The following is a 24,215-nucleotide window of genomic DNA, read 5'->3' as shown; positions in this document are numbered from 1 at the left end:
ATGTGCCTCTTAATATGCTTCCGTTGTTGTTGTTTTTTTGGTCAGGCTGTTGTTGTCTATGAATGGAGAGCTGGAAAACGGTGTAAATCTTTCCAGGGCCACAGCAGAGAGATTACAAAGGTATTAAAACTACAGTTAGTGTCTCAAAATTTGATTCGACAAACAAAGCTTTGACTTATTTCGGAACAGTTTTCATTGGTGGAGCAAAAATGAATTAAACAAATATTGCTTAATTATTTTGCACACATAGATATCATGCAAGTGTTTTTTATGTACTTTGTATATATAAATCTCTCTGTTTTTCTTTAGTTATGCTGTTTTAAAGGAAGTTCCTTGATCTTCAGTGCGTCCCGTGATAAGACAGTGCTGATGTGGGATCTGGGTCGAGATACAGAACCCGTCCAGGAGTTCTGTGGCCATGAGCTCGTAGTTAACGGGGTAGTGGTAAGCCCAGGTGAACAAACCCTCAAAGAAAAACACTCAGTGACCACAAAATCTCAAACACGATCCTTTCATGTGGTTTAATTAATTTCGTAGATGGCTCAAAGCTGTGCACGGGCTCTCGTGATAACTCCATGCGACTCTGGGACATTGAGTCGGGAGAATGTCTGCAAAAACATACCATCTCACGCAACCTGGTTAGAAAGGCTGTATCCAGAAATTTACTTTATGTTTATCATCTAATATTCTTGTGTATGTGTTAAAATTATTTTTTGGTCACTGATTATTAATGCGTCTTGTCCCGTTGCCCTCCTTTTCAGGTGACTCATGTGTGCTGGGTACCAGGAAGCACATCTATTGTCCAAACCTCAGAAGACAAAACAATCAGGTCAGAAGTTTCCTGATACTGTATGTCATATGATCCATTATGTTGGTGAATGGTTATTAGAGATGCAGAGATGCATTTCTCTGGAAATATTTACTAAACAAATGAGCTGAGTGATTGTGTAAATTATATCTAGTTAATTGTATATGTGTAGGAGTATATGTTTATATCACTTGCTCACCAATGGATCCTCTGCAGTGAATGGGTGCCGTCAGAATGAGCGTCCGAACAGCTGATAAAAACGTCACAATAATCAATCAAGTCATCCACATGATTCCAGTCCATCAGTTTCTGTCTTGCGAAGTAAGTTGCATATTTGTAAGAAACAAATAAACCATTGCTTCTGGTCAATATACCATAAACTATAATAATGCTTTCTCAAATTAAAAAGTTTTCTCACATCAAAATCCACCGACATATTTGTTTAGAACTATTTTGGACTGTTTTTGCTTGTAAACAGTGATTGATCTATGCATATTTCTCTCCTGATTTTCATTCATGGAAAAGCAATATTATGGATAGAGACTCATATTTTAGCTGGAACAATGATATAAAGTTAAAAACGTCTTGATGATGGATTTGTTTTTTACAAACAAACAGATTTTCACTTCACAAGATGGTAACTGATAGACTGTAGTCGTGTGGATTATTTGTGGATTATTGTAATGTTTTTATCAGTTGTTTTTGACTCTCATTCTGACGGCACCCATTCACTACAGAGGATCCATTCATTAATGATGCAAGACTAATAGGCATGAAAACATTATCATAATTTTCTGTAAAGCTGCTTTGAAACAATGCATATTATAAAAAGCGCTATATTAATGATTTTGATTTGTGTTTTGGTGTGTGTTATCTGTCTCAGGGTGTGGGATAGCCGTACCTGGCAGGTCACTAACACTTTTCCAGCAAAACAGTACATCCAGACACACTGTGACGTCAGTTCCAACTGTTACCACCTGCTGTCGTCCAGCAATGGTTTCGGTGGTCAGGGTTGTGAGGCCACAGTGAGTGTGTATACAGATACTGCCAGGACACAGTTGTGCATGTACATGAATTGATACATTTGTGTGTTTATGCTTGTATGTAGCTGTGGGACCTCAGACAGCCTGGCTGTAAAGTGGCCGAATACAGAGGACACCTGCAGACCACAGCATGCAGTGTGTTTGTGCCTCCCCGTCCCGGATATCCTGCTCTCGTGGCGTCATCGTCGTATGACAGCTCAGTAAAAATATGGGACCAGAACACTGCAGGTAACACCCACACACATACTTGTAATATGTTTTTCAAACGTACACAAATGAATTGGCCAGGTGGCTCATTTGTTAACAGGCCAGTTTCCTGTTTATAGAAGGCAAGTCAGAAAACTCTCTAAAATGTTTAGGTAAGTGAAAAAGAAACTTTGAGAGACTTAACTTTGAGATGCCATGTAGTAATTAACTTAGTATTAATATTAATTTAAAATTAAATATATTAATACACTACCACTTAAAAGTTTTAGGTAATATTCAAATCAGCATATTAGAATGGTTTGTGAAGGATCATGTGACACTGAAGACTGGAGTATTTATGCTGAAATGTGCTTTGTATTACAGGAATGCATTATATTTTAAAATATATTTAAAAAACAGTTTATTTTAAATAGTAATAATATTATGCAATATGTCTGTTACTGCTGTGTTTTTGATTATTATTTGAAATGCAGCCTTAATTGAAGTAACTTCTTTTAAAAGCATAATATCTTATTGTATACTGTATGTGGAGTTTAAATGTAAATGGTGACAAAATATAAAAAAATGACACACGTCTCCTTTAAATAACAATGTCAAAAGCAACGTCAAATTTCATGTGTGTCATGCTAAACAAGTCAGGCTGGTATAATCACGGAAAAAAAGTTTACATGGTTTGATTCTTGTCTCCTCCATATTCTTTCTTCAGCGTGTTTGTACACGTTAACGCTGGATGGTTCGGGGCCTTTGGTGTCTCTGGCTCCGTGTGACTCCAGCAGTCTCCTGTGTGCCAGTTTTAACACAGGACTGCACCAGCTGCATCTAGATCAGGGAGCAATGCCCAGCCTCACTGAAGTGGCTCGCTTCTGACGCCCATCTGGACCACCTGAAAAATCAAACTAATGAGTTAAAACAAACATATTTAATAACTGGAACTCCTGGAAATGAGAATGCACACTACAGTATGTAGACACCCTATTCTTATTAAAGGAATAGGTCAAAATATGTTGTTTTGTTTAGTTTTTTCCTGTGTGTTGTTTAATCAAATATAGGCAATAAAAAGCCACTCCAGTTCTGCTTGGTTACTGAATATGCTTGAATATGTTTTCGGAAGCCAGGAGTGTAAAGTACTGGCATAATTGTACTTAATTATAAGCTAAAGTATTATTTTACAAAGTTTAGACTTCAATTTGACTACTACTGAAACTGAATAATCCTACTCTTACTCAAAAACCATACTTAATAGTCTCTACAAATTAATTTAGAGCTTCAAAATACAAAAAAAAAAAAAAATTTATTTATTTTTTTCTGAAGATATATTTATTTCTGAAGAAGACTTTTTTTGTTTTTTTTACTTCTACTGCTTAACTATAATTAAATGTGGACTCAAAAAAAAAAAAAAAAAAAAAAAAAAAAAAACAGGGAAAAAAAACATACCTTAAAACCATACCTCTTGATTTTGTTTTATTTGTATTTTTTTTTTTCATTTTTGTTAGTAGACCTTTTATTTGCACTTTTCATTAAGCAATTGCTAATAGGTCTAAATGATTCACTGCCAAAATCATTCATCAAAAATGTACATAGACGGATATGAAATATCAGTCTCTCACTCTTCCTGTGCACACATGTTCACACACGCTCAGGGTTTGGCAACACGGAAAGCTGAATCATTTTTCACATAGAAGCTGCTAGAGTTTACAGACACACTCATAAACACATTCAAACATTTATGGAAACAGACTGGTCTTGTATTTCACACACGGAGAGATCCTGAGGAGAGGGAGAGGATGCTTATGAGATGATATGGCCCTTTAGAGAATTCAATACAAAAACAGCAGATCTCAATATTTTCTCAGAAGCATGATCAGACAGTGGAGAATGTGAAGTCAATGAAAATCAGTTATGCATTGTGTTTTGTGGTTGTTGTTTTTAAATATATATTTTTTCTTTAATATTAGAACTATAGTACTAGAATAAAAAAATATTGTGGCTTTTTCTGAAAATACTGTCTTGCCAACATGGCAATGTTGATTTCACGTGTAATGACAGAATTGTAATGTTTTGAAACTATTTTTTCACAAATATACCAACCAAAGAGTTTTTTTTTGTTTGTTTTATGTCTTTTATTTCTGCATAATATACAATGACCTCAAAAAAGTATTTGTACACTTAAATCACACTTAAAACTGCCTGAATATCATTGCATTAGAAAAATATATATACATATATCAAGCAAATGCTGCTAGAGTTTTTCTCAAAACAAACTGCAGAGGCATTTTATTTTATTTTTATATTATGTATTATATATTTTTTTGTTTATGTATTGTAAAACAATAATGTCCTATGTTGGGAAGGGCAGGGGTTTATTGTAATTTAATTTTTATTTTATTTTATTGTTTTTGCTTAGTGTCTTTAAATCAGCTGGTATTTTGGGTTTTTTGGATTTATGAAGTCAGTTATCCTCAAAAAATACACAGATCTAGTTCATTACATATCGCATGATATTTAGCATTTGTCATCGGCTTGCTTTGATACTATATTTTGCTGTGTATTGCAGTGACAAGACATGCATTTTAAAGTGTTCAAATACTTTTTGCAGTCTCTATATAGCATTAGCAGAATATTGATGAACAAATCCAGCAAGGGCATTCATGTATCATGGTTCAGAAGGATGTAAAGGTTACACTGAAGTGTTTATTTGACTATTATGTAAATGCTGAGGTGTGGAGTTATCAATTTGAAGGAAATGTTTATGTATTTGCACATTACATGAATAAATTATTTCAGTCCAATGAAGACAACACCTATTTTTGTCTCTTTTTTGCATACAGAATAAGAATGTCCAAAAAGAACATGTTTGCGCGAACAAGAGCCAAAAGTTTCTGTATTGGTAAACTTTTAATTGAATTGAACTGAATTTATTTTATTTGACTTTACAGCTTAAAAAGAACATTTTCATCAACAGAATTGCACCAACATGTCCAAAATGTTCATTTATTTTTATAGTTTTCTTTTTATCAGAATTAATGTGTGTGATATATATATATATATATCACAATGGTACTGTCAGAGTAACTTTGGTGGAGTAAAGATGGAAGCTTTTGGCACACAGTCTTCTCTTCAGGTCAGGTATGTATTCTCTATTCCCTCTTCGGTTCTCTCTTTGGTCAGGATTGTATAGTTTACACTGCCGATCTGCATGGGGGCTGTATTTGACTACTCACTGTGCATTTCCTCCTGCTTGCTGCTCCAGTATTCAAATGCTGCACTTCTTTACAACACAGTGGTAGAGAGACTTAAAAAAGAAAGAAAGTGGTAGAGTGACTCTTGGTGTTTTTGTTTTTCTATGTAAATCATGGCAGGAAAAGTGCGGTAGATGAACAAAGACAGAGAGTCGGCATTGAGAAAAGACATTGACACATCTCATTCTCTCCGACAGCCAACAAAGACACAAACTACAGCCTCAACGTCCAGGACACCTGCCTCATCTGACGGGGTAAAAGAAGAGTCTGCTTGAAATGAGTGAGTTACTGTGAATCTATATATTAAATGAGTGTATTTTTGTGTCTGCTGTCTTCATACCAAGTAAAACTGATGAACAAGTGTGGCTTAAATGTGATATTTTGCTTGACTTGATAATAGTCGAGCGTAATATGCAGCATAAAGCCTATAGTTTATGAACTCATCATTGAAACCCAATGTGGTTAAATGGGATTATGCCATTATAAAAGAAGACTTTGAGACCAAGATGTTGGAGAGTTTGGAAATCTACAAATGTGTTATGCATCTCTCATCCAAAACCTTGAGGTATGTTATATGAAATCAGATGTTCGACACTTGAAAAATTGTATGCAGGTAAATTTGTTGGGTGCATGCTCTCAAACAGACTGCACAAATAGATTAACGTAGTAAATTCTGAGCATCCCATTTGCATTTTAAACTGTGAAGCAACCATCTCAAACCCACTTAAAAATAATAATATAATTACAGGTGTCAGTAGACTAAGAAACCCGTAGCCCTTAGCGTCATTTAAAAGCATCATATTTGACTATACTGCCATCATAAATGTAAACTATGATAAGTTGAGGCCAAACCAAAGGTCATCTGATGAACCTCTAATGAAGTTACCCAATCCTTTACATCTTCATTATGGGCTTCAGTAATGGGACACCCTTCTGCTGATTTGCATAGTTTTGGGCCATTCTTTGTTTTCCAAGGCAAATCTGTTTTTGTAAACTTATCTAGAGCGTGGGCAGAAGGACAAACAAGTCTGTTTACCAGTTGTACTTCATTCTCTACAACTGATAGCTAAGTTATAGAGAGGGGACAAGGACAGTCCATCTGGAGCAGCCATGAAGTCAAGTGTCTTGTTCGGAAACATTTCCATTCATGGATTTACTGTAGCAGATGCTTTTATCCAGAGTGGGATATAAGAAATTCACCACACAGCCAACAATATATTCATTGTGTACGAAGCCAGTTTTTTATTTAATTGTATTTTTCTTCTATGCAGTCATACGTTTTTTTTTTTTTGTTGTTGTTGTTGTTTTATTTTTTTATTTCTTGTTTTGTTTTTTTGTTTTGTTTTGTTTTGTGTTGTTTTGTTTTGCTTTGCTTTGCTTTGCTTTGCTTTGCTTTGCTTTGCTTTGCCTTGCTTTGTTTCGTTTAAGATGCAATAAAAGGAACATAAGAAATTTCTCACAAAGCCAAAAATATTCATAGTATACAACAATTGTTTGTTTGTTTGTTTGTTTGTTTGTTTGTTTGTTTTTTTCTATATTTCTATGGCTGGTGGTACAAAATAATAATAATAATAATAAACAGTCCAACTCATGAATCTAATCTGTTCTTGTACTTCTTCAGAGTTGCCACTTCGCTATGGATCTTGAAGATGCTTGTTGACTTCCCTCTCCCACACCTCCTCCCTTTGTCATGGAGTTTGACCCGAACCACCTCAGTGACCCCTACAAACCTGTGGACGACAACGTCGAGCCCCCCGATCTGGAGTGCGCCATCTGTTTCTGCCAGTTTAACAATGTCTTCAACACCCCAAAGGTACTCCACTGCAAGCACACCTTCTGCCTGGAGTGTCTTGCGAGGATGAACGTGACGTCCACCAAACCCGACACCATCCAGTGCCCTCTGTGCCGCGCGTACACCCCGTTACCCAACTTGGGTCTTCCCAAGCTAGCAAATGACTCCACGGTGCTGTCTTACCTTCCAGCTGCCATGCAGCATGTCTACAGTATCCGCTTTAACCGCAACAAAGGCAAACTGCAGGTGAAAAGAGTGCCCAGCTCTGCCCCGGCCCTGACGCAGACCATCAGCCAGACTCTGGACGTCGGGAACCCAGCGGGCTCGGAGGGTCACCAGAGCAGAGACGGGGGTAGTGACAGGTCTTTATTGATCACCGTACTGCGAACGCCCCTGTGCAAAGCTTTCCTCATGAGCCTGGTCGCCATAATGACCGTCGTTTTCACCATTACTATCATCTTTATCAACAAGAAATAAGCCCAAATACTTTGTTTTTTAAATGTACGCTAGAGCATGCGTACAGTGGGCATGACGCAAATATCGCACACAGTTTTTTTTTTCCCCCCTTATGATTTGTACAATGTACACGCAGCTCACACATGTGCTTTGAATTGTTTTGCACGAATCAGTTTGTCCACAAGGTGGCGACACTGGCCCCGGCTGTTTCACAGTTGGAAAAGAAACTGAACGAGAACAACAACAAACTATCACAACAAAAACAATATAGACTTCTGAACTGTCAAGCGATTGATTGATTAAAATACATCAGCAACAATTTAACAAATACAAGAATTTTTTATTTCTCAAAACTTTTGGAGAGGAAAAGCACAGACTCTGGACAAGGATGAATCTTGATGAGTGTTCAACTGTTTAGAGTACACTTGATGGACTTTATTATCACTGGCACTGACTGCATCCACGTCAAAAGGTCAAATGACAGTGTAAAAAACAAACAAACAGCATGACAAACACATTTTTGAATCTTTCCATCCTAGGCAAATCAGAATGTCTACAGTTATATTTAACATCTGAGAAGGATAGTGGTTACAAAAAAAGTACTGTTATTGTACCACAGTATTTACGTGGTAGTAATATATGGTAAATGCACAAAACACTATAGCACCCTATACCTTTTTGTGTTCCTTACAGACAATGATCTGGTGGTATGAGATGGTATGGTACTTTAAACATACACTGGTACTTTTTGGTACACTTTGGCTCTAAATTCTTTAGGGAGGCGCTCATAAGTGTAAAGTAACCTTACAAAATATAAGATGGTTGGACCATGATACACTGAAAATAGTCAGTATGATATGTCCAAAATATTTGTGAGATAGATTGGTCACCTTTATTTATATAGCGCTTTATACAATACTGATTGTGTCAAAGCAGCTTTAAATTGTCAGGCAGGAAAATAGTTTGTCAATAATGCAAGAGGATTATACACAGCTGTAGATTATTAAAAAAATATATATAATATGCAGATTGTGCAATACAATGTCTTTACTGCGCTAAAGAGGGGTTGTCTTGTTTTATAAATCCAATAGACCAGTGGTTCTTTACTTTTTTGTCTCAAAGGTCAACCATTATCCAACATGATATTCAAAGGCTTCCATGATATTCAAAGTTATTGAGGGAGAAAAAAAATAAATATTAAGATAGATTAGGGTTGAGAACCACTGCAAATCAGGTTAGACACTTCACTGAATTTAACACAAATGAAAACAAGGCTGTGGGGGTAGATTCATGGCAAGCACTTTATCAAGATCCTAGATCCTAGATCCCAAGATCCTACAACTTTTTGTATACAAAAGTTGTTGTTGTTGTTTTTATTCCATTTTAAGACGTTTTGTCAGCTGGACTGTCAGTATGTTGTTAAACAACAGTCGAATCATCTGAACGCACTGCACTTCTTTACCTTACAGCCTCGTTTTTATCCACGTTCAATTCATTTTTACAGTCGATTCGTTTTAACTCAACGCACTTCTCTTCTTTACATTATAGTTTTTTTTTTATTTAAATTCACCGTAAAGTGCTCTATTAACTGAAAACAACTACAAGAATTAGATCTGTGGACTCGAATTAACCTTTTTTGAGTTAGAGTAATTATCCCTCCTCATTGAACTGAACTGCTCTGAATTAAACTATACAGTTTGTAATCTGCAATTAGCTTATTTGCATTGTCTTTCTCATGTCTTTAAGTTAATATTTCAGTTAACACAGTTAGGCTATATTGCCAAAGTAGCCGGTAATGTTTTCTATTGTTCATTTCTCTTTATTTCTCTGCACTCTCAGATGTCAAAAAATTGAACATGAAAATACATAATCGCAGGACCAGCCAAACTATAAAAGTAACGAATTAACAGTATATCATTGAAAAATTAAATTTTTGATTTTTATTAGGACTACTACATAGCCTATTGTTAATAGTACAACATCATAATAATAATACGAAAACAGTATATATATATAATAGCATACATTAATATATATATATATATGTGTATATATATATATATACACACACACACACACACACACACCACACACACACACATATATATATATATATATATATATATATATATAAAATTGTTTTTTTATTTTATTTTTTATTATTATTATTATAGGCCTACATGCATGTTTAGGCACTACTTTGAAGAATGATTTCAGTTTTTAATACCAGTGCAGGTATTAAAGTCTTTTTGTCTTATTTTACAAAGCCATTACATAGCGATAGCATTATAAAAGTTGGTCAGACAAAAAGACCGCAAATGTGTTGCCCCGCGCGTCCAGCAGATGGCGTCCTCACGCCAGCGTTCATTCACGGCTGCGGCCCGAGCTTTACCGAGCCTTCAGTAATGATCCGCCCACGCAGTGGAAAAGTACCAGAGCTCGTGAAGCGGCACCCTCAGACTCTCTCTTTCCTCTTATGGCTGGCAAAGCCAAACAAACCAGTAAAAAGAGGATGAATGCCATCTGTAACTCTTGAAATCTCTGAAATGGGGAAATTCATTTCTTTCTAAGAGGATGTGAGGAAAAAATGAAGTAAAGTAATCGGCTACTTTGCACTGAACAAGCTGGACTTTACAAAAAAAAAAAAAAAACATTTTTTCCAGAAATGATTACATCACCCATGTGCTACAGAAAATATCTATAAATACCACAGCATGAGCAGAATGACTCAATAAGGTCTCTTTTGGTAAAATGAGCTAAAATTAACATCACAATGATCCACAAGTAGCCTATTCTAATTCACACATCGTCATTTTAACTTTAAACCATCATTCCAACTAAAACACACATCCATAACAATGCTTCCTCCAGTAAAAAAAGTCAATCCCCTGCTGTCCTCTCACATCAATATCCTCCAACATATTTGTTTAGGACTGTTTTCACATGTAACATCTGTGCATATTTGCACTCCTGATTCAGACGAGATGACTTTTTCATTGGAAAAAGCAATTTTATGGATAGAGGAAACAGCTGGAAACAACAGTTTAAAGTTGAAACTGTTTAATGATAGATTTGTTCATCTTCATGATGGATTCATACAGACAAGCAGCTTTTCCCTTCACATAATGTTAACTGATAGACTGTTGCATGGATTACTTGTGGATTTTTGTGATGTTTTTATCAGCTGTTTGGACTCTCATTCTGACGGCTGACACATTATTTTATTAACTAATGTTTAAAATGAGACCTTATTGTAAAGTGTTTCAGAAACATCTGGTCTTAAAATAAATGTTACAGTCTGGACTGACTTTAAGGCATGCCGGTTGTTTCTGTGTGGATTTGAATCAGATATCCACAGACATTACAAGTTCTGGTCTAGAGACCATTTGACTGTACTGTAGAGATGATTTTAATGTACTGTAGTAAGGTAAACGTCTGGTTAGACTGATTATCAGTGATTCTTTCAGCCGGTGATGTCATAATGCAGCGCCTCTCTCTTGTGACACATCTCTGCCTCTGTATGGTCGCACTTGCAGCTAATGCTAATGTACGTCAGATGATGTTTAAACCAACACAAAGACTGAGCAGACTGGATTTTAGCAGTCTGTTTTGATGTTTTATCTTGTGAAAAGTCTGAGCAGACTGGATTTTAGCAGTTTTTTTTGTTTGTTTTTGTGTTTGTGTTTTTGTTTTTGTGTGTGTGTGTGTGTGTGTGTCCGCTTCATTAAAGTAGTGTGGGCTGGTTATGTGTGTCCTTCATGGGAACTGGCACAAGTTTTGTCTGTTTCTTTTCTTTGTTTTTGCGGAGGTCAGATTTGCTTTGCATGTTGAGTCTGTGTGTGTGTGTGTGTGTGTGTGTGTGTGTGTGTGTGTGTGTGTGTGTGTGTGTGTGTGTGTGTGTGTGTGTGTAAGTGTACTATATGAGAATGAGGGTCATGGCACACTACATGAAAAGCTCTTAATGATGTCCAAGTACTATTGATTAATGTTTAACACAGTTATTACTGTTTTTATGTTTGCCAGTGTTTTTTCTTACAACAGCGTGGTCTCTATAAGCAAGTTAAAACCCTTTAGTTTATGTTGAAAAACTGGTTTGTACTGATATTGTATAAACCTTTCAGATAGGCTAACATATACAGTACGTATAAAAGACAGATCTACAACAAACTCTGAAATTAAGTCATGATATATGCTAAAATATGAAGTCAGTGTAATTTTTAGCTTTATTTAAAGGAAGTGATTAATATCCAAATTATGAGGAAGTACATATTCAGTAAGATTTTTTGAGAAGTTTTAGAAAGAAATCTCTTATGCTCTGCATTTATTAAAAAAATACAATATATATTGGCACACTTGGTAAATATGAGCTGTGAATATAAATCTGCATCATTTATCTTTTTGATCTTTAATTTAATTGAATTAATTGAATTTGGTGTGGGGGTAACTTTATTTATTAAATGTTTTTTTTTATTTAATGTTTGTTGGAATTATTTGTTGGCATAGATATTATTTTTGGTTTTATTTCTCTGAAGTATATTCCTGTTCATATTTACATTTTAAGCACACCAGGGTGACTAGGAGCATGAAACTGTCCATCCACGACTTCCTGTTCCACAGGTTTATAAATATGAGGAACACAAAGGTCAAATTCTCTTAATCATCCATCACAAAGAGTAAAACCACACAATATAGTTCTGATGTACTGGACAAAATTGTTGAGCTTCACAAAATAGAAAGTGGCTTTAAGAAAATAGCTAAAGCATTGAAAATCCACCATCAGGGCAATAATTAAGAAGTTCCAATCAAGTAAAGATGTTACAAATCTGCCTGAATATCGTCCTAATGCACGGTGAGGAGGAGAGTTTGAGTGGTCAAAGACTCGCATGGATCACAGCTGGAGATTGCAGAAAGTAGTTGAATCTTGGGGTCAGAAAGCCTAAAAAAAAAATCAAACAGCCCCAACATCACCACATGTTGTTCAAATGGGTTTCAAGAAAAAATCTCCTGGCTCATCCAAAAACAAACTCTAGGATGTTCAGTTGTCAGACACGACTGGAACGTCAAATGGGATGGGTTCTATGGTCAGATGAAACATAAAAAAGAGCTTTTGGCAGCAAACCCCCCAGATGGCATTGTGACGAGTGGGGCGGGGCCGAGAGCCGTGGGAACGGAGCGAGGCCGGTGGAGTGATTGGGAAATGAGCGACACCTGCTCCACTCACCGGTCTCGAGTCCCACGGAGGAGATCGGAAGGATATAAAAGAGGAGCAACGACAGTGAAGGACGAGAGAGGACCAGGCCTGGGCTTTATTTTGTGTTTGGTTTTTGTTTGGGAGCGGCAGTCGCCCGTGAGGGGCTGTCACGCTATTTTATGTTTATTTGGTTATTAAAGTTGTATTTGAATGTCTGCCGGTTCCCGCCTCCTTCTTCCCGTAATTATGAAGTTTTTATATTGTTACAGGCATTATAGGAGAAAACTCAGATCTGTTATCTTGGGAAAAGGACGTTGCAATAACTGGGTGCCAATAACTATGGCTAACGTGAACCGGAGAAAAACATTTATTTCATAATGTGAGTGTCCCCCACGTTCCATTGTTTAACTTCAATAAAAGGTTAGAATTTTGTTTATTTTTTGAATGAAAGATCAAAAGGATAAACAATGCAGATTTATTTTCACAGCCACCTTTGTGTCAGGCCTGTCTTCCTGTTTTTCTGTGTTTAGTTCCCCATGTTCTAGTTCTCCCTTGTGTTTCCTTAAGCCCTTATTTGGTTATGTTCCTGATCCCCCATCGAGCCCAGGGAGGGCTCCAGTCCCTGGTTTTGGCCCTGATAGGGCCTTGGAGCCTGTTATCCTCCAAGTATTATTTTATTTTTTGGGGGGGGTAGTAGGGCTACAGCCGTAGAGGCCGAGGCGGGGGCTGGGGCTGCACCACCATGGCCTCCTGGACTACCTGCTCCTCCATGGCCCCCCGAGCTGCCTGCCCTGCCATGGATCCCCGAACTGCCTGATCCGCCATGGCGCCCGGAACAGGTACTGCTCTGGAGGCCTGCTGTCCCGTATCTGTCCTGAGGGGACTCCAGAGCAACCCCCCCCACCCCTCCGTTGGATGTTGTGAGGCACGTGAATGCGCCTTCCGGGAGAGGGGAGTAATGTCAGGCCTGTGTTCCTGTTTTATGTGTTTAGTTCCCCATGTTCTAGTTCTCCCTCATGTTTCCTTAAGCCCTTATTTGGTTATGTTCCTGTACTCATTATTTCATTGAATTCATTAGTCTCCACCTGTGTTTGTTTATTTGATTCAGGAATTGAATTTACTTCCTCGTTTTGTCTTATTTAAGCACCAGTCTGTTTATTCTTTGGTTGTCCAGTCTTTGGTTGCTAACTGATTTTGGTTTGCTGCTGTCCATTGTCCTCCTGACACAACCGTCTTGCCTTTACCAAGGATATTAAGGATTATTACAATGTTTTTATTGATTTTGGTTTCATCACCTGGCTGTCCCTCCCTTTCGAACAACAGTGTTCCTTATGAATCCATGAAAATACCAAACAAACAACCGCTAAGTTTGCTCTGCACTTGCTCAGATGAGCTCTTTACCTGAGGTAAAGGATATTCACCACAAACAAACAAGCAGCGATAATTACTCCCCACATACAATGTTTTGAGTTGAAGACTTTCTATCTGAAACGTTTGACACATATATATATCATATATATATCCCTATGGATATAAATTATAAATCCCTGACCAGGCATTATATAGGCTGATGTACACGAGCCGCACCTGCCGCTGATCAGGGCCGATCATTGCGGTAACACAAATTGCACCCACATGGCAGCAACAATTAACATGACGTTCACAACAGAACCAGCAGGAGACGGTGCATTCATGAACCGTGACAAATGCCTTGTGTGATGTGATGTCAGAGGTCAGAGGAGAATGGGCAGACTGGTTAGAGATGACAGAAAGGCAACAGTAACTCAAATATCCACTCGTTACAACCAAGGTATGCAGAATACCATCTCTGAACGCACAACACATCGAACCCTGAAGCAGATGGGCTACAGCAGAAGAAGATCACACCGGGTGCCACTCCTGTCAGCTAAGAACAGGAAACAGAGGCTACAATTCGCACAGGCTCACCAAAACTGGACAATAGAAGATTGGAAAAACGTTGCCTGGTCTGATGAGTCTCAATTTCTGCTGTGACATTCAGATGGTAGGGTCAGAATTTGGCATAAAGAACATGAAAGCATGGATCCATCCTGCCTTGTCTCAATAGTTCAGGCTGGTAGTGGTGGTGTAATGGCATGGGAGATATTTTCTCGGCACACTTTGGCCCCATTAGTACCAACTGAGCATCGTTTAAACGCCACAGCCTACCTGAGTATTGTTGCTGACCATGTCCATCCCTTTATGACTACAGTGTACCCATCTTCTGATGGCTGCTTCGAGCAGGATAATGCACCATGTCGCAAAGCTCAAATCATATCAGACTGGTTTCTTGAACATGACAATGAGTTCACTTTACTCAAATGGCCTCCACAGTCACCAGATCTCAATCCAATAGAGCAGCTTTGGGATGTGGTGGAACGGGAGATTCACATCATGGATGTGCAGCTGACAAATCAGCAGCGACTGTGTGATGCTATCATCTCATTTTGGCTTAAAATCTCTGAGGAATGTTTCCAACACTTTGTAGAATCTATGCCACGAAAAATTAAGGCAGTTCTGAAGGCAAAACGGGGTCCAACTCGGAACTAGCAAGGTGTATCTAAAAAAGTGGCCAGTGAGTGAATATATAAAGCTGTTCTGACGTGAATTTTCGGATTCATGAAAGTGTTCGTATTTTCAAAATGTTAGTTGGTACGAAATAAATGTACACCTGCTCCCTACCATGTGTAAATGGTGCATAAAACATTTTTGGCAAACTGACGACACCGAATTTTGACGCACTGCCATCACAATATTTTACAAGGTTGTTTGCCCGTGTTTTTTTTTTTTTTTTTTTTGGTAGTTGAGAGTTGATAAACCGTTTAACTTTGGGTAAAACGCAGCACTTGTCACTGTCACTTTTTATCCAGCCGTCGAATCAATGGACCAATCATCCTACTTACAACAACTGAACAATAGAGAAGTTTATATTGCTGGTTACTGCATTTTTATATTGAGTAATAAAATCTTCAAAATGAGATACTAGTAATATGTTACTTCCGTGGATATTCCACATTATAGCAACCAAAGCATCTCAGCTGGAACAACGCTGTGCCACCAAAGCAGAATTTACTCCTATATCTATGAATGTGTTATAAATGAGGCCCAATGTCCACTCAAGATTGTGACTCAAGCGGTCATTCAGTTTTGTGTAACTTTGTGACAAATGTCTGTCAGGTGGAAATTCAAGGACATGAACTTTCATGGATAATTTCATGGTCTCTCTCTGTCTGGGCCCTCGGACTTAGAATTCCTACTGTTCATTATTTTGTTAGGAATCTTGCTCTTCCAGCAAAAATTACCCTAATTGAATAATTAGTGAAATAGACTGCAAATAATGCAAAATAAATCCGCTTTCTGTCCCACCCACAGACCAGTTATGTAAATGTTATTGAAAACAGTTTGTGAACAATGTAGAGATATGCCAGTGATGCAGAGATGGGTCATTCAGATGCAAATGCTAATGTTTGCTCATTTTGAGCCTCTGAATAAAATTAAAGTGTTTTTCCTCCTTGACTTTGAATTCCATATTCTCACTATATCATACTATATGACCAAAAAAGTCTGGTGTATCAAACATGATGCTCAACATATAAGCAAAACAATTTTTTAAAGATATTTTGACTTCCTTCTTTGATTTTTTTGACTATTATTTCACATGCAAGGCTTTACAGGGTTAAAAGGTTTTGATCATAAATTGTCTACTACAGTAGCATCGCTACAGTTCAATTGCTGACTAACTGCTGTGATGAACATGAAAAGTTCCTTATATAATATGTAGAACTAAAGCTGTTTATTTTGACTTATTTGGGGGCCTTAATATAACAGTCTAATAGACTAAATCTAAAACTGTAAATATTAACAACAGGATGGTTTATACTATTCCAAAAAGGTGCTTTACAACATGCACAGTTTTCTATACGATTTACATTGTGACTTTTTCCATCTGAATGTGCCATTGCAGTTGTTCAGTGACCCTGATACAGGCTACTTGTTTGCAGTTTATTCCACAACACAGGAAGAGGAAAGGACAACAGGGAGCGAGAGGGTGGAGTTTAAACACAGAGATGGAGTGATTGAAATAGGAGTGAGCAGGTAGCCGAAAGGTGGACAGGACTTGTGTGTTTGGAAGAGGGAATCTCATCGACTACTTCATCATCAAAATCACCATCTTAAGGAAAAGGACCAAGACTCAAGGAGAAGGAAGCACGTAGATGCCTCATGCGAATTTGACGGTAACAGTTTCTGATTTCTTTCTCATCTTCTTGTTTTTTTTAGTATGATCTTGATGTCTCTGTTGACTCATATTTCTCTTCATCGCATGATATCATCACAGGTGATACCAGACTGATCCATACAAGGTAAAAGCCTATTTTATATTACTTATCCGTATAATCAGACAAGTTCAGTCATCTGCCAGTGATGTTGACAAAAGATGTATCAAACATCAAATTTCTAGATCATATGCTGTCTTTAAACATTATGTCATAGAAAAACCATCTGTGGTTCCCCAGTGAATCATTCTTAAAATAATCATTTTTCCTTAGTGTGAAGAACATTTTAAAAATCTAAAGAACTGTTCCACTATAAAAAACCTTGGATTGAGCCACGCTTATACTGGTTCCATAAAGAGACTATAACATTCATTGACCATTTCTACTGTACAGAAGTTTCTTTATAGTGGAAAAAGGTTCTTTAGATTTTTACAATGTTCTTTGGGAACCAAAAAACAGTGGTTCTTCTATGGCTTCACTGCAAAAACCCTGATTCGGAATCTATATATTTTAAAGAGTGCATGGATGTTAAAGGTTCTTCATTGAACCATATATGCCAATAAATAACTTTTATTTTTAAGAGTGTTTTTTCATATTTTATGTTACTGCTGCTGTGCAACAGAACCATTTGCATGGTAAAGTTTGCATAACTGACCTTACAGAGCTGTGTGCAAACAAACACCATTCTTAAACCATCACTCCAAAGATGAAAATATACAGTCATGTTTTCATATATGCATCTACAAGGTCTTCAGAGTATTTGGACACTTAAGTCACACTTAAAACTGTCTGAATGGCATTGCATTAAATAAACAAGGCATTTATATTTCAGGCAAGACATTAAACTAGATATTGCCACACTTCCCCACTCGACTGATTACATTAAGAATTGCAAACATTTTTTTGTATTACAAGTTTTTTTAAATGTTATGTTTCAAAATATGCAATGATGCATTATCTAATTAAATATGCACCAGTTTGCATACATTTCCATAGCAGAAATCTGAACATTGGATAAAGGCAGGTTCAAAATTCTTCATTTTGTTGACTTCTTACAGGCAAAGGTTTTTAAAGAAGGAATTTTTGAACAAGTCATGTGAGTGGCAATGTGAATGTACAGTTATGCAAAATGGAAAAGTCATCACACCCCCCACCTCTCTGCTCAGACTTGTGGAAGACGAGGAAATGCACTTTAGATGACATGCCTAAGGGGAAAATACACAGGCAGCACTGTGTCGAAAACTTTAGTTAGAAATACGTGTGAACTTCCCCTGCATGTATGATATTGCGGATATTGAGTAATTAGAAACTAGATTACTATGTTTTCTGAAGAAAATGCAAGTGGTGTTTGATCATGCAAAAAATGCTGCTATTATGCTGATGTGTTTTTTGGTCATCATGAGGTCAGCGTGAGGTACTAATCTGTAAATATGACTGGTGTCTTTGTCGTTTCAAAACTTAAAAACAAAAAAATTTTTTTTTAATTTTTATCATAGTTTTCATTTTTCTTTTGATACCAGTTTTAGATTTAGCAATTTTAGTACTTCAACCTCAAATAATCCAAAAAAACTTTTTTTTCAATTTTAACCCTGAACCTTAGATGTAGCAGAGCTTACCTCTGATATAATTGAACCAATTAATATTGTCATGGCGAATTCCTTAGCTGTTTCTCAACATAAATGAAGATTTATGTGATGCTCATTTGTTTTGTTTTTTTGTTTTTTTTACTTTACAGGCACAAATGAGCATGTATCATATTTTATATGACTTGTAACTTTTGCTTAATTATATTAGATGAATTATGATTTATCACCACACATTTTTTGTCTGTACTGTCAATAAACTCTGTAATTATAGCAATCTGTAAAAAAAAGCCTAGAAAATTGAAATCCATTTATGAGCCATTATTTAAACTTTAAAAAAGCAATAAGGTTGATTTATCACTGTAATGTTCTTTGCTTTGCACTTTTCTTGCCTGAGGTTCATGCTCTACATCCACCCTCTATACACACACAAATCTCTACTGTTGCCAAATCCAGCTCTTAATTACCTCTAATTATCAAGCATTTGCCAAGATACAGCAAAATGTATGACTGTTCAAACCCAGTTACACTACCTACCATGACCTCTAGCAGAACTGCATGACCTTTGAGAAGCTGTATGCTATAAAACACACAACATAATGTTTATACTGCATGCTTTTATGTAACATAGTCTTATGTTTGCCTCTCTCAGTTTTCCAGACTGATGGTGGACTGTGAAGGGGTTTCAATGGATACTCAGGTGGAAAAGGAGAGAGGAGATGAGGAGAAGGAAGGAGGGAAAAGTGCGTCTATTCTCTCTCCACAGCTGAAAGCTATGATCCGAATCAAGAAGAAATACCTAAAGAAATCTAATTCAGTCAGGTTGGCTCATAATACTAACTCAGTCGTGTCTGATGGGAGTTTGCACCCTAAGAGTCCCCAAACCAGGAAGTCCAAGCGCAGGAAGTCCCGCGTGCTGTTCCCAAATGACACTTTGATATGCAAGCCAAAGAAAGAGTGCAGCAGAGCGAATCCTTTCCTGCTGCTCTTTAGCTTGATCGTCTTCATCCAGGTAATTCTGCCTGATCTTTTCTTTGAGTGTCATTTTGTGCCAGAACTGAAAAAGTAATGATAGTTTTCAAAGAAGTTTGTTCCCCATCTACCATTGGTTGGTTAAAAAAAAAAAAAAAAAATGATTTTTTGTTAGACAGAGCTGTTAAAGACAGTGCCTCTTGTCCATCTATGCTCAGGGGGTGTGTTATATGTGGTTTACTTTGTTTTTTCGGTAGAACACAAACGAAGATTTTTAACACAAACTGTTGCAGTCTATCAGTCAAATAATGGAAGTGGATGGGAATCATAGCTTTGAGAGTCAAAAAAAAATATCTCTCACAAAGATCTCACATATCTCTCAAGTGGACCATTGACACTCCTAATTGAGATTGTAGATAGAGTGTCAATGGTCCATTTGAGAGATAGGCGGCTGTGAATCAGATCTGATTGTGTAAATCAGAGGTAAAAAACAATATAAATACTGTTCAGTTTCTTGCACAGACCGATTGTTTCGTGTCTTTACACATCAATGTATCGTCATGAGTCGCAGGGTTTAATTTGGTTTTGTTTGTGTTTGTTTTTTTGACTCTCAAAGCCGTGATTCCCATCCACTTCCATATGACTGATAGACTGCAATGGTTTGAGTTAAAAATCTTGGTTTGTGTTCAACTGAAGAAACAAAGTCACATACATCTTGGATGTCCTGGGGGTAAGCAGATAAACATCAAATTTTCCTTTTTGGGTAAACTATCCCTTTAAGGTGACTATATATCCTCTTTTTCCCAGACATCTCCTAGTCAATTTCTAAATTGCTTAAAAGGTCCAGGTTTTGGCTTTCTTTCCCTATTGTTTTTATACTAATAACTAAAAAGAAGTCTGACCAACAGTCGTGGCCTAATGGATAGAGAGTGGGACTTGTAACTTGAAGGTTCGAGTCTCAGGTCTGGCAGGGATTGTCGGTGGGGGGAGTGAATATCCAGCACTCTCTCCACCCTCAATACCACGACTGAGGTGAGACCTTTGAGCAAGACACCGAACCCCCAACTGCTCCCTGGTGTGTTCATGGTGTGTGTGTGTGTGTGTGTGTGTGTGTGTGTGTGTGTGTGTGTGTGTGTGTGTGTGCATGTTTGTTCACGACTCCCTGCTGTGTGTGTGCACTTGGATGGGTGGTCAAATGCCAAATATGGGACTCCATGGCATGCAGGAAGGCAGGATAGAGAGAAGAGTCAAAGCAGTGCAGATATCCATATATATAATGTATTCGGATTGTAGAGAGACTGCCAAGGAACAACCTGGACATTTTATGCAATTTAAAAGTCAACAATTATGTTGTTCAATGTATGTATGTGTGTGTGTGTGTGTGTGTGTGTGCGTGTGTGTGTGTGTGTGTGTGTGTGTGTGTGTTGTTTATATTATATATATATATATTATATATATATATATATATATAATTTTCTCAGCTAGTTGCCCATAACTAAAACTATATCTTAGTAAAAACTATATAAACATTTTTTTAACTAATAAAAATGACAAAAACACAACAAAATTACTATTTTATATATCATAAAAATAAAATATAAATATATTAAAAACCTAAACTTAGAAGTTTTAGAAACTTTAGAAATTTAACAGAAGTAATACCTCAAATTACTAAAACCAAACATGAATTAAAAATAAATTAAAGATAAATGGAAAAAAGAAAATTAATAATAACTAATAAACATGACAAAAACAAAATTTCTAAAACATATACTAAAATTAAAATAGAAAGTCATTTCATTTTTTGAAAAAGTTAATTCAAAATATTACCAAATACTGTAATTATATATATATATATATATTATTTTAGGTAAAAAATGTTAGCCTGAATGCACTGTAAGTCACTTTGGGTAAAAGTGTATGCTAAATGCATAAATGTAAATGTAAATATAATCTCATTTTGCCATTCCAGTGAGATTTTTGTATGCACAAGGAATCTGACCACAGACGGTCCACAAAATTTCACAAGAACTGCCTTAAAACAATGTTTTTGATGAAAAATCTAGCATGGCCAAGAATTTTGCACAATATGTTCATTTCACAAGAAAACTATGAAAAAAACTGCTGTTGTAATATTATAACAATGCAATTGTCATAACAATGTTAAAATAATTTAATATAACTGTATTTACATCCATAACTTTTTATTAAAAGATTCTGTTCCTGTTCTCCCAGGTCTACAATGCTATTGAGAATCTGGACGACCACGTGTTGAAGTATGATCTTGAGGGTTTGGAAAGGTCACTGCACAGGGAGGTGTTTGGCCAGCCGGAGGCGCTAGAGGAGCTTATGGACCATCTGAACGATTACCTTTCCACCTACGCCCACCAGAAACCCCTCGCCCTGTCTTTGCACGGGGCGTGTGGCGTCGGGAAGAGCCACCTGGGTCGCCTACTGGCACGCCACTTCCGCTCCGTGGTCGACGACAAACTAGTGGTGCATTATTTATCCAAACACCACTGCCCCCTACAGGACGCAGCGCGGCACTGCGCCTCAAAACTTGCTCAGCGTATATCAGAGGTAGTGGCTCGAGCTGAGGAAGAGGAGCAGATTCCCTTCTTCATCCTGGACGACGTGGAACTGATGCCTCCTCCGCTGCTGGACATCCTGCAGAAGTTTCTTCAGACGAATCAGACAAATGAGTTTCTGAACGTGGTTTATGTTTTCCTCAGCAGTCTGGGGCAAAGGGAGATCACAGCTCATGTTCTTCAAAACTCCTCTACTGCCGGAGCCCACAAACCACTCAGACAGGCCCTGTCTCTCATCCATCCTCTATGGACAGAGCCCGCGGTCGAGCTCATCCCTCTTTCCCTGCTGGAGCGGGAACACATCATACAATGCTTTCTTGAGGAAATGACCCTCGAAGGGTTTTACCCCGACCTCAGTAATGTAGAGAGACTGGCGGATGAACTGGCCTATCACACAGCAGCTGGAAGACAGTACGCAAAAACTGGATGCAAACAAGTAGTGGGAAAAGTGAATCTGCTTTGAGAGAGCTTTTGAACATGTGCACTGTTTTTCACTATTCCTCTATTTTCAATCATCCCAAAATCACATTTCAATAACACATACTATACCGAAAGAAATTCATACTTTTATTCAGCAAGGATGCATTAAACTGATCAAAAGTGATTAAATTCTATTTCAAGTAGATGCTATTCTTTTGGTTTTTCTAGTCATCAAAGAATCCTGAAAATGTCACTTTTTGATAGTAATAAGAAAAGTTTTTTTGAGCAGCAATGATTACAAAAGGATCATGTGACACTGAAGACTGGAGTAATAGACAAACTTTTAATGTCTTGTGAGATGGACGCAGAAAAACTTTTAAAATTTTTATCACCAGTACGTTTAAAGAATCTAGAATTGTATGTAAAAAAAAGTAAAATTTTGTCTAAGTACAATTTTATAAAATGTCTGTTTTTATTATATGACTGGAGTAATGGTGCTGAAAATTCATCTTCGCATCTCAGAAATAAATTACATTACACATTTTTTAATTTGCAATAATATTACACAGCAGTAAAATGCATGTTTAGGTTTTGTAGCAATTAAAAATTTATGTCAAGTACTGTACACTTTTTGTGTGTCTTTGTAAAGGATTTCTCAAAAATATTTCTGGAATATTTCTGGCTGATTGGTTAAATGAAAGTTGCGATAACATTAAGTTGCTATAAAAAGAGAAAAGATTTGTTGTTCAGATTACAAAAAAAATTTAACATTAATAATGCAATGCAATAATGCAGTTGATGCTTTTGTACAAAATCGTTCTTGTGAGCTTTTGGTCATATGTTACAGTTACATTTCCTGTGGGCGGAGTTTGCTCTATGTAAACAGTGCTTTATGTCACATTGATTTCTGGTCAACTTGTGCATGTTGTACAAGAGTTACATGATTTAGTAGCTATAGCAGCTTTATGTCGGCGTGACAATAAAGATGAAAGACTGGATATACCGTACCTTCACACAGACCAGGTCATAATACTTTATTATATCAAGTCTTGTGCCAGTATTTTTGAATATGTGTGGATTTTAATGTTTATTTCTGAATATGGCATTGTAAGTGTCTTGCAATATTTGTCATTTGAGGGATAAGGGACAATTTTGTTGTTGTTGTTTATGTTGTTGCTAATCAACAGTATGTCACAAATATTGCCATTAACTTATTAAACCCAGAACTTTTGTTAAAAAAATAAGTCACTTTGAGTTTCAAGTGAATGAAACACACAGGAAAACAAACTGCAAAATTACTTTCTTAAAGTGATCGTTATCCATGATGCTTTGCTAATAGCCTTAAGGGTGCGTTTGTGAAGAGAATCATCAAATTATATTTAATCTGGCTACTTGTTGCAACATTGAAATATTTAAATTGTGTTTTACCCAGGCCCGGCTCCAGATTGTGATGAAAAGGTGGGCCAAATGATCATCCCAGGGTGGGCCTCGGTCGAAAAACTGTTATATATATATATATATTACTTATTAAATATGTGTTTACAACAAAAAAAAATCGAGTATACGCAGCAAATAATTTTTTTTGCACTGTGTTTTATTTATTTTAACGTATTTTATTATTATT

The 24,215-nt window shown here is 36.9% G+C and overlaps 3 protein-coding genes across 5 annotated transcripts in view; all 3 read left to right on the top strand.

Moving 5' to 3' along the window:
• Window positions 1–3,435, top strand: part of LOC109103441 (WD repeat-containing protein 31-like) — a 4,801-nt gene extending 1,366 nt beyond the window's left edge. Inside the window, exons 3-10 of one of the 2 annotated variants that reach the window (XM_019116857.2) lie at window positions 46–120; window positions 310–454; window positions 538–638; window positions 762–829; window positions 1,692–1,833; window positions 1,917–2,079; window positions 2,159–2,210; window positions 2,765–3,435. In XM_019116857.2, the coding sequence (XP_018972402.2) occupies window positions 46–120; window positions 310–454; window positions 538–638; window positions 762–829; window positions 1,692–1,833; window positions 1,917–2,079; window positions 2,159–2,210; window positions 2,765–2,825 (807 nt within the window). In that variant the 3' untranslated portion in view covers window positions 2,826–3,435. The remainder of the gene's footprint in view (window positions 1–45; window positions 121–309; window positions 455–537; window positions 639–761; window positions 830–1,691; window positions 1,834–1,916; window positions 2,080–2,158; window positions 2,211–2,764) is intronic. The other variant, XM_019116856.2, reaches the window with a different exon arrangement.
• A 1,764-nt stretch (window positions 3,436–5,199) lies between these two features.
• LOC109103719 (E3 ubiquitin-protein ligase RNF183-like) lies at window positions 5,200–8,605 on the top strand. Its single transcript, XM_019117067.2, has 2 exons — window positions 5,200–5,577; window positions 6,919–8,605. The coding sequence occupies exon 2, from the start codon at window positions 6,988–6,990 to the stop codon at window positions 7,564–7,566; it is 579 nt and encodes a 192-aa protein (XP_018972612.1). The 5' UTR covers window positions 5,200–5,577; window positions 6,919–6,987; the 3' UTR covers window positions 7,567–8,605.
• An 8,202-nt stretch (window positions 8,606–16,807) lies between these two features.
• LOC109061366 (torsin-4A-like) lies at window positions 16,808–23,829 on the top strand. Of its 2 annotated transcripts, XM_042752706.1 has the most exons (4): window positions 16,826–16,989; window positions 17,091–17,115; window positions 19,264–19,623; window positions 21,819–23,829. In XM_042752706.1, exons 3-4 carry the CDS (start codon window positions 19,276–19,278, stop codon window positions 22,632–22,634), a joined length of 1,164 nt encoding a protein of 387 aa, XP_042608640.1. In that variant the 5' UTR covers window positions 16,826–16,989; window positions 17,091–17,115; window positions 19,264–19,275; the 3' UTR covers window positions 22,635–23,829. The 2 variants fall into 2 exon arrangements, with proteins under 2 accessions (XP_018934025.2, XP_042608640.1); XM_019078480.2 differs by lacking the exon at window positions 17,091–17,115 and having other exon boundaries at window positions 16,808–16,989.
• The last annotated feature ends 386 nt before the right edge of the window (window positions 23,830–24,215 follow it).

Source organism: Cyprinus carpio, chromosome A5 (genome assembly GCF_018340385.1).
Source record: "Cyprinus carpio isolate SPL01 chromosome A5, ASM1834038v1, whole genome shotgun sequence".
NCBI classification, from domain to species: Eukaryota; Metazoa; Chordata; class Actinopteri; order Cypriniformes; family Cyprinidae; genus Cyprinus; species Cyprinus carpio.
The sequence above is the reverse complement of the archived record's forward strand: the minus strand, read 5'-3'. Positions and strand labels throughout refer to the sequence as shown.

Bases quoted from the DNA above. Each gene is read 5' to 3' on its own strand.
- LOC109103719 (XM_019117067.2), top strand. From the start codon at position 6,988: ATGGAGTTTGACCCGAACCACCTCAGTGACCCCTACAAACCTGTGGAC.
- LOC109061366 (XM_019078480.2), top strand. From the start codon at position 16,969: ATGCCTCATGCGAATTTGACG. The intron at 16,990-19,263 runs GTAACAGTTTCT...TGCCTCTCTCAG, and splicing joins TGCCTCATGCGAATTTGACG to TTTTCCAGACTGATGGTGGA. The intron at 19,624-21,818 runs GTAATTCTGCCT...CTGTTCTCCCAG, and splicing joins GCTTGATCGTCTTCATCCAG to GTCTACAATGCTATTGAGAA.